General features: G+C 46.7%; 1 protein-coding gene across 1 annotated transcript in view; it reads right to left on the bottom strand.

The window, feature by feature from the left end:
- Positions 1–10,670, bottom strand: part of gemin5 (gem (nuclear organelle) associated protein 5) — a 74,164-nt gene that overhangs the window by 2,847 nt on the left and 60,647 nt on the right. Inside the window, exons 22-25 of the mRNA XM_043704210.1 lie at positions 8,510–8,629; positions 6,017–6,227; positions 4,631–4,894; positions 7–78 (exon numbers count right to left, since the gene is read on the bottom strand). Coding sequence (XP_043560145.1) covers positions 7–78; positions 4,631–4,894; positions 6,017–6,227; positions 8,510–8,629 — 667 coding nt within the window. The remainder of the gene's footprint in view (positions 1–6; positions 79–4,630; positions 4,895–6,016; positions 6,228–8,509; positions 8,630–10,670) is intronic.

Genomic DNA, 10,670 nt, shown 5'->3' with positions numbered 1-10,670 from the left:
AGTGACCATCTGGGTCCAGTCAGACAGCAGACTGCAGGCTATGGCCACACTCAGGTCATGAGCCAAGTACAGCATCAGCTGGGAGAGAGACAGATTTGTATTACTTTTCACAATGGAACATTAAAACAAACCAGGAGATCTATGCGGAACGTTCCTGCTATTGGTGAAATATCAAAGCTCATCACCATCAGCTCAACATGTTCGACTGTCTCAGTACCCTCCCTTCCCCACCCTGTATCCCTCTACAATACCAGCTGCAGCCTTGCTGCTGTCTATTCAAGGAGGATTAGACTTGCACCAGAAGCAGTTCAACCAAGATTCACACTGACATCTTAGAGAGGGCAAAATAATCAAGCAGACTGGGCCTACCTCCACTCACTGGAGTTCAGAGGAATGAGAGATGGGTCTTATTGAAACACCTCAGATTTTCAAGGGGTTTGACGGGATGGATGCTGAGGGAATGGCTCCTATCGTTGGGGAAACCATGTCCAGTTGAGGGAGGTGCACAGATTCAGAGGGGTCTCCCATTTAAGACAGCGATGAGGAGGAATTGCTTCTTTCAGAGGGTTGTGTAGGAGGTTGGTTAGCTCAGTTGGCTGGATGGAGTGGTGTCACCATCATGGGTTCAATTCCTTCATCAACTGAAGACAGAGAGTAGTCGTTGATGGTAAAGGTTCATCTTGGAGTGCAGTTACTAGCGGTGTTCCGCAAGGAAGTGTTTTGGGACCTTTGCTGTTTTTAATAAATGACCTGGAGGAGGGGCTAGAAGGTTGGGTGAGCAAGTTTGCGGATGATACGAAAGTCGGTGGGATATAGATAAGCTGCAGAGCTGGGCAGAAAGGTGGCAAATGGAGTTCAATGTAGCTAAGTGTGAGGTGATTCACTTTGGTAAGAGTAACAAAAAGATGGGGTACTGGGCTAATGGTCGGATACTTGGTAGTGTGGATGAGCAGAGGGATCTTGGTGTCCATGTACACAGATCTTTGAAAGTTGCCACCCAGGGTAAATAGTGCGTTGAAGGAGGCATATGGCGTACTGGCTTTTATTGGTAGAGGAATTGAGTTCCGGAGTACTGAAGTCATGTTGCAGTTGTATAAGACTCTCTTTTTCTATGTATGGAGTCAGCTATTACGAGGGGCATAGCTTTAAATTAAGGAGTGTTAGGTATAGGACAGATGTTAGGGGTAGATTCTTTACTCAGCGAGTCGTGAGTTCATGGAATGCCCTGCCAGTAGCAGTGGTGGACTCTCCCTCATTATGGGCATTTAAACGGGCATTGGATAGGCATATGGAGGATAGTGGGCTAGTGTTGGTTAGGTGGGCTTGGATCGGCGCAACATCGAGGGCCGAAGGGCCTGTACTGCGCTGTATTTTTCCATGTTCTATGAGGTTAGCCCCTTCTTAATCTCTCTCCTCAACAGAGGCATGGTGACTCTCGGGTTAAATCACCACCAATCGCCCCTCTCCACTGAGAGGGCAGCCCCATGATCTGGTCGGATGAGGCAACAGTTAGTCAATGGAAATCTCTTCTCAAGAGAGCAGTGGGTCATTGAATTATATTTACGGTTGAGGTTTGACAGGTTTTTGATCGATGTTGACGGGAGGTGGTGGGGGACGGCGTTGAAGGGTAATGGGGTCAGGAAAGTGGCGTTGAGGCCACATTGAATCAGAAGTGATCAAACAGAATGGAGCGTCAGATCCGGGGGATAAACAGACAACTCCAGCTGGCGTTTCTGACATTCTCTCCTCCTTCAGCCTCTCGGGTCCCTGAAGGTGGCAGGACAGGGTCACAGGGTCATTAAGGCAGCATATAGGACACTTACCTTTATCAGGCCTGCCATAGATTACACAAAGAACAAAGAAAATTCCATCAGAGGTACAGGCCCTTCAGCCTTCTAAGCCTGCGCTGATCCAGATCCTCTATCTAAACCTGTCGCCTATTTTTTTAAGGATCTATAGCCCTTTGCTCCCTGCTCGTTCACGTATCTGTCTAGATACATGTTCAATGACGCTATCGTGCCCACCTCTAGCACCTCTGCTGGCAACCCATTCCAGGCACCCACCACCCTCTGCGTAAAGAACTTTCGACATATATCTCCCTTAAAACCATTCCCCTCTCACCTTGACCTCGTGACCCCTAGTAATCGAGTCCCCCACTCTGTGGGAAAAGCTTCTTGCTATCCATCCTGTCTATACCTCTCATGATTTTGTAGACCTCAATCAGGTCCCCCCTCAACCTCCGTCTTTCTAATGAAAATAATCCTAATCTACTCAACCTCTCTTCATAGCTAGCACCCTCCATACCAGGCAACATCCTGGTGAACTTCCTCTGCACTCTCTCCATCCTTGTGGGAATGTGATGACCAGAACTGTAGGCAGTATTCCAAATGTGGCCAAATCAAAGTCCTTTACAACCGTAACATGATCTGCCAACACTTGTACTCAATACCCCATCCAATGAAGGAAAGCTTGCTGTATGCCTTCTTCACCACTCTATTGACCAGCGTTGCCACCTTCAGGATACAATAGACTTGAACACCCAGATCTCTCTGCATATCCATTTTCCCCAGGACTTCTCTATTTACTGCATAGTTCGCTCTTGAATTGGGTCTTCCAAAATGCATCACCTTGCATTTGCCCGGATTGAACCCCAACTGTCATTTTTCTGCCCAACTCTCCAATCTATCTATATTCCGCTGCATTCTCTGACAGTCCCCTTCACTGTCTGCAACTCCACCAATCTTAGTGTCATCTGCAAACTTGCTAATCAGACCACCTATACCTTCCTCCAGGGAGGGTCATTTTGGAGTTGTACAGGACTTGGGACAGGCCACAGCTGGGGTCCTGTGTGCAGTTCTGGTCTCTGCACTGCAGGAAGGATATGATTGCACTGGAGAGGGTGCAGAGGAGATTCACCAGGATGGTGCCTGGGAGGGAGCGCTTTAGCGATGGAGAGAGGCCGGATAAGCTGGAGTTGTTTTCTTTCAACCAGTGAAGGTGGAGAGGGGACCTGATGGAAGAGTGCAGGATTAGGAGGGGCATGCACAGAGTGGATAGTAAGCAGCCATCTCCCTTAGTCGAGGAGTTAATAACAAAGGAGACATAAATTTGAGGTGAAAGACAGGATTTGAGATTAACCAGGATGTGGCCTGGAAGGGGCTAGTTGAGTTATGAAGAGGGGCTGGCTGTGCTGGGGGTGTTTCCTATGGAGCAGAGAAGGCTAGTGGGGAACGGATAGAGGTGGATAAATATTGTAGAGGCAATGGCACAAGTTATAGGAACCTAGAGGCCAGGGCAATGCACAAAGGACATGGGCTCAAAGCCTATTGAGGCAGCTGGTGGAATTCAAGCAAATCTGGAACGTAATGGTGCCTGGAGAACAATCCCTGAATACTGATATTAAACCAGATGGATTTCTAATGTAAAATACTCCAGATGCTGGACGTCAGAAATGCAAACCCGAAAGTGCTGGAGAAACTCAGCAGGCTTGACAGCATCTGTGGAGAAAGAAACAGGGTCAATGTTTCAAGTCCCATGTCTCCCTTCAGTGGTTCATTCACATCCTTCAGGTAAAGGAGGCAGATGTCCTTCCCTGGTCTGGCCTACAGGTGGCCCCAGGCCCACACTGAGTTCTTCACTGTCCTCAAAATGGCCGAGCAAGTCAGACCGTTCAAGGGGATTTTGGGACAGGGCACAAACATGGGTTTTCCAGACCACCTCGCACAAAGATATTTTAAAAGCGCCGCAGGTAAGGGTGGATTATTGGAAAGCTGAGAGCACTTGGCAGCACGGATAGGCTTCAGCACAGAAGAGGTAACTCAGCTCCTTCCAACTTGTGCTAACTCTTTGTACAGAGCCACCCAATTGGCCCCACTCTATATAATCACGACACATTTCTTTTCACTTCTGTACCTATCCAATTCCATTTCTAGGTTACCACGGAAACTGCTGCCACCACCCTCTCAGATTTCACCCACTCACTCTCCAGCTCTCACAAGCCCAGCTTCACAAAGAGAAGCGTTTTAGGTTAAAAACTACAAATGGGAGCCCAGCTGGTTAACCTCTGCCTGTACAGTCACCCCAGCCCCAGAGTCTTCTCCTCTGTGATCCTACAATGGGGGGCCCCACAGGAAATACTAAAACATTCCCTCTGTTGGCCACTGCCCCATCACAGCCATTTGGGCACTGGCTTGTTGACCAGTGAAGAGAACATCATCTTGTCAGTGATGCCTTCAGCAGTTGATCAGCCAAGAAACCCTCACTGGAACGGTTTGGAATAGACATCCAGCCTAAACCACACTTTGCATCGTATTTTGTTACAAAGTACACATGATAATTAAGAAATCAAACCAAACCACAGTTGCAGAGATGGTTATGTTAAAAGCAAAAATGGGAAAAATCACACGGGTGAAGGGACAGAGGGAAGGGGAAAATAGAGCGTGACATAGAGGGCAGGGGACGCAAACAAGAGAGAGAATGCGCAAAGAGGATGAGAGAGGGGGCAAAGAGGATGAGAGAGGGGGCAAAGAGGATGAGAGAGAGGGCGCAAACAGAACAAGAGAACAAAAGAGAGAAAGAGAGAGGAGAGAGACAGAGAAAGACGAGGAGGAGGCAGGAATACTGGAGTTACCAGTCTGGGCGAGGTGTTGGGAGATGCCGCTGGGTGTTCAGTCATCCTGAGCTGCTGATGACCTGTCTTCAGTCGTTCAGTATTGGCTGGTGTGATCCCAAACTCACTTTGCCAAATGGCAATCACTGAACGAATGAGTGGCTCATCGCTCCGTAAGGTCCAGTCATGGTAGCAGGGTGCGTTCATACTCTTCCACAGAGTCAGGTTCCCGTCAGCAAGGTACCGGTACAGTAACTCGTACGTACACAGCACCAACCTTTGGCCCTGCACAGAGAGGGTAACAGACAATTACATTAGGAACAGGTATTTGGAGCCTGACATTAGGAACTGGAAGCAGGGTCAAGTCTCACTCAGTGGAAACTGATGAAACGTAAACAGCTGTGAACAGGTTTGGGCTCCTTATCTCAGGAAAGACATACGGTCATTGGAGGCAGACCAGAGAAGTTCATCAGGTTGATACTAGGTATGGTGGGACTGTCTTACGAGCAGAGGTTGGGCAGGTTGGGTCTGTCCTCATTGGAGTTTAGAAAAAATGAAAAATCATCTCATTGAAACATTGAAGATTCTTAATGGACCTGACAAGGTGGATGCAGAAAGATTGTTTTATCTTGTGGGAGAGTCCAGGAGCAAAAAGAAATTCTCTCAGAAGGGCCATTTACTAAAAGACAGCGAGGAGGAGGAATTTCTTATCTCAGGGGGATAGTAAAGCTGTGGAATTCTTTCCCACAGAGGGCTGCGTCATTCAACACATTCAAGGTTGAGACAGAATGATTTTTAATCAGGAAGGGAATCAAGGGTCAGAGGGAAAAGGCAGGAAAGTGCAGTTGAGGATTATCAGATCAGCCAAGATCTCTTTTAATGTGGAGCAGACTCGATGGGCTGGATTCAAAAAGCATCTAGACAGACCCACAAACAGGAAGGGAACAGAGGGATACGGACCACGTGCAAGCAGATGGGAATAGTTTAGAATGGCATCATGGTCAGCACAGGCATGGTGGGCCGAAGGGCCTGTTCCTGTGTTCTACTCCTAAGTCTTACATTGATGAGGAATCAAGTAACTATTCCCTGTGTGCTGACAAATGTGGATCTCTCAGACTAGTATCACGGAAACTTTCTGTTCAATATCGTCTGGCTTCTTATGGGCTCTTGCTGTGCGCACGAGGATGGGCATGTTTCCCACATTTCAAAAGGTGCCCACACTCTGAAGTACTTCAATAGCGGTGAAAGTGCCTTGGGATGTGCAATGGTTGTGAAAGGTGCTATAGAAACGCGAGACCTTCCACACAATACTCCCCTGACCTGCGTGTTACAACGACCGGTCCCCAGTTTCCACATGGGATGGATTTTCTTTTGAGGGCGAAGATGAAACCCTTCCCTCGTACTCACCAACAAAACCTCCTGCGGGCGCAGGACGTCTTGTGCCGCCTGCCAGTCACGCTGGGCCAACAGATCCAAAGAGCATCTGGAGGAGAACAAGGAGGACAGCTCCTGCTCCCCGACAATGGAGGCCACCGTCGCAGCCGCCCGTAGCGAAGGTATGTCGCCCTTCCTCGCCAAGATCTTAGCCGCATCGTAAGGGGATTGGGCCGTCAAATAGCTGCAACAGTGCAGTAAGCAGATCAAAACACACAATCCCAGAGCTCTCCAGTGGGGACACGGAGGAACAAATTCTCACAGGGGGATGCTATTGTCAGGACCCCCTCCCTTTTTTTCCCCATCATGGCAACCATTAAATCCCTCCTCCCTCCCCTCCCGCCCTCCACACACAGGGAGGATCCCCCAACCCACTTACATCGATGGTATGCCAAAGTGTGAGGCAACGGCCTAGTGGTATTATCGCTAGATTCTTCATCGAGAAACTCAACTTATGTTCCGGGGATCTGGGTTCAAATCCCGCCCTGCCAGATGGCGGGATTTAAATTCAATAGAAATCTGGAATTAAGATTCGACTGAATCTATTGTGGATTGTTAGAAGAATCCATCTAGCTCACTAACATCCTTTCGGGAAGGAAGTCTGTCACCCTCAGCTTTTTTTGTTATTATTCATTCATGGACGTGGCATCACTGGCCAGGCCGGTGTTATTGCCCATCCCAGGGAGCCATTACCAATAAACCATCTTGCTCTGGGTCTGGAGTCACACGTGGGCCAGACCAGGTAAGGATGGCAGATTTCCTTGTCTGAAGATGATGAGTGATCCAGATGGATTTTTCCTTACATTCAACAATGGTTTGATGGTCATCATTAGGCTCATACTTACAGATCATTACTGAATTCAAATTCCACCATCTGCTGTGGTGGAATTCAAACCCAGATCCCTGGAACGTTATCTGCGTCTCTGGATTAACAGGAGAAAGTCAGGACTGCAGATCAGAGTCAAAAAAAGTGTGGTGCTAAAAAAGCACAGCAGGTCAGGCAGCATCTAAGGAGCAGGAGAATCGACGTTTCAGGCTTAAGTCTGCTCCTAGGAAGCTGCTTGACTTGCTGTGCTTTTCCAGCAACCACACATTTTGACTCTGGATTAACAGTCCAGCGACAATACCACTAGGTCATTGCCTCCTGATGGTCTGGCCTACATGTAATTCCAGACCCACAGCAATGTGGTTGACTCTTAACTGCCCTCTGGGCAATTAGGGATGGGTAATTAATGCTGGCCTACCCAGAGGTACCCACAGTGAGCGAATTAAAAAAAACAACGGAAAGAACTTGCCAGTTTCTCTCTGCCACAAGAATTAACCCCAGTCGTATTTAACCCCTTGTTGTCCAGAGATGTCCAACACTTTTTCTCGTTAGGAACTGCCTGAAGATTGACAGTTTCTGCATCATTACAAACCCTGTGAAAGTGAACACCACAGCACAGGAACTTCATCTGTGTCCACTTCTAATTGATCTCGTTAGCACAGCTCTGTCTGAAAAACATTCAGATGGTGCCCTTCTGTTGTGTTACATGTTCTTTACACACAGAGGTCCATGTCAACCTTCATTTTCCACACCATCCTCCCCCCTGCCTTGCTTCATCACAACCCATCAGCATGGTTTGCTCTTCATTAATGATCCCTCAGGTGTGGGAGCTGGTGGCAAGGCCAGGTTATGTTGCCTATCCTTAATTGCCCCTGAGCTGAGTGGACCCTCTCCAATGCTAGCACACCTTTCCTAAGATATCAGGTCCAAAATTGCTCACAACATTCCAAATACTTTCCTTCCAAGAGTTTCATTCCCTAATGCTGATAGCTCCCAGCCTTATAACAGTAAGGAAAGAGACCAGTACAACAGATTATTCCCTCACTCAGAGGCCACGTGTAAATATTCAAACAGAAAGAAATCCCAGTGGCATTGACAAAAGAAGATCAGGATTTAAAATTAATTTTCCACACTTTAGTCATAAACTACTGAAAACCGATTCTTTTTGGAATAAAAGACTGTTCAATTGGATGCTGCTTGACTGTCAATCGACTGAAGAGTTGCTGACCTTCCAACTGGCCGAGGGGTTGGCGGGGTGAGTGTGTTCCATGGTAATGGATTGATCACAGTCATACAGCACGGAAACAGACCCTTCAATCTAACCGGTCCACGCCGACCATGCTCCCAAATTAAACTCGTCCCATTTGCCTGCGCTTGGCCCAAGTTCTTGCCAACCTTTCCTATTCATGTACTTTCCAAATACCTTTTACACATTGTAACTGCACCCACATCCACCACTTCCTCCGGCAGTTTGTTCCACACGTGAACCACTCTCTGTGACCAGCTGACTGACTGCAGAGGATTGGGGAGCAGGGCAGTTAGAGATCTCCACCAGTAAAGGCAACCAGAATTGGGCACCAGTAGGTTCAATGGAAACTGGATGTTTTCGAGACAGATCTTTGCCAAGACTGAGCTCTTACCACTTGGCTGCGATTGTGTAATGGCCGTCTTTCTCCATGACGCCAGCACAGTTGGTGTAAAGCTCCTTCAACAACGGGTCATCGGGTTGTAGCCGGGCTTTGGCAATGGCAATGGCTTCTCTATTGAAACAAGAGCAATGTAATAAAACAACAACTTGTGTTCCTTTAATGAAGTAAAGCATCCCACAGTCTTGCTTCGTGTGAGGAACAAAGTACAGCTTTAATTTTTATTTTGTATTTTGTTTTAGTTTCATTACCGAGCTTGGTGCCTGTACCAAGGAGTCTGGTTTATTTACACATATATGAGGTTTGACAACCGTAAAGAGTCGGGGGGTTAACAGCTGAGTGCAATTAAATAACGTAGAAAAAGAATGTGCTGTTGCCTAGCGACATGGGTCGCAAAGAGACAAACATCTAGGAAGGAGCTTTCAGTTAGTTACTGTGGTTGTGTCACAACATGTAGGCTAAAGAGTTAAACTCTTCAGTAATAATTTTTTTGATAGAATCCCTACAGTGTGAAACAGGTCCTTCAGCCCAACAAGTACACACTGACCCCTCCGAAGAGTAACCCACCCAGACCAATTCCGCTAATCTATTATCCTACATTTACCCCTGACTAATGCACCTAACCTACACATCCCTGAACACTATGGGCAATTTTAGCATGGCCAATCCACCCTAACCTGCACACCTTTGGACTGAGGGAGGAAACCCACACAGACATGGGGAGAATGTGCAAACTCCACACAGTTAGGTGCCTGAGGCTGGAATTGAACCCATGTTCCTAGTGCTGTGAGGCAGCAATGCTAACCAATGAGCCACTGTTCTGGCAGAAATTGCTGAAACTGAATTTAGGGAACTCATTCTTGCTCTGAAGTTAAAGTAATAGCAAGGTTAGTTTATAGGTGTCAGTTGCAGAAGGATACACCTGATGAAGAAAAAACACGCACTGAATGCACAGAAATTTGCTGTAAGGAAACCGATTGCAACTATCCCATCCCGAGGAAGGTGTTAGTCTCGAGATAGTGGTGACTCTTCACTAAGTAACCTGTAAGGATATTGCTGGGTAAAGCAGGGTTGGGCAGGCTTGAATCCTTTTCCTGTGCTTCTAATGACATTTTTGTCATGTGTAATAGGGTTAATGTTTCAGTAATAGACCATCATGGTTACAAAAAACAAACAAACAAGGTTATGGTCCAACCAGCCAGGTATCACTCTGGGACCAGACGTGTCCATTATGAACATCAGGGTTGGCACCTTAACCAATCTCAGCACTGAGCCATAGGAGGAGATTTTAGGTAAGGTGACCAAAATCTTAGTCAAAGAGGGATATTTTATCTTAAAATGGGGAGAGACCGAGACAGAGAGGTGGAAGGATGGGATTCCGGAGCTTCAAAAGCGAAACTATTAAGATCAAGGGATGTGCAAGAAGATGGAAGGTCATGTTGCAGCTGTACAGGAAATACTGACTAGGTCTCCTCAGGTGGATTGTACACCGTGCTGGGCGTTAGATTTCAGGAAGAACCTTGCGGAGGGTGGAGAGGAGATGGACTGGAATGCAATCAGGGATGATGTCTTTTAGGGACGTGGAGGGACCGGAGAAGCAGAGGGGTTGCTCTCCGTGGAGCAGAGAAAATTAAGGAAATGTTTGGTTAAATGTGTTCATAATCGGGAGCACAAAGTTAAAAATCAGACAACACCCGGTTATAGTCCAACAGGTTTAACTGGAAGCACACTAGCTTTCAGAGCGACGCTCCTTCATCAGATAATAGTGGAGGGCTCAATCCTAACACAGAATTTATAGCAAAAATTTACAGTGTGATGTAACTGAAATTATACATTGAAAAATTGATTGTTAAGCCTTTCATCTGTTAGAATACAGTGATAGTTTCACTTCTTTCATGTGTAAATCACAAAACTTTTTTTAAATAAGGTTGCATTCTCGGGTTAGCTGTTAACAATGGTGATAGATAGACAATATGTTGAAGGTGTTGGCCCCGTGTTCTCTGTCTATGACCTGATGTTTAGATTGATTCTAATCTAAAAAGTGAGATAACAGAGTTTTACATAAATTCATGCAGTTTTTGAGCAAAGTACAATGTAACCCTGCAATGAGCAAAGTGCAATGTAACTCTGCAAGTACAAATTCACCACACAAAAT

The sequence above is a fragment of the Chiloscyllium plagiosum genome, chromosome 14 (genome assembly GCF_004010195.1).
Source record: "Chiloscyllium plagiosum isolate BGI_BamShark_2017 chromosome 14, ASM401019v2, whole genome shotgun sequence".
NCBI classification, from domain to species: Eukaryota; Metazoa; Chordata; class Chondrichthyes; order Orectolobiformes; family Hemiscylliidae; genus Chiloscyllium; species Chiloscyllium plagiosum.
Note: the sequence above shows the minus strand (reverse complement) of the source record. Positions and strands in the feature narration are given on the sequence as shown.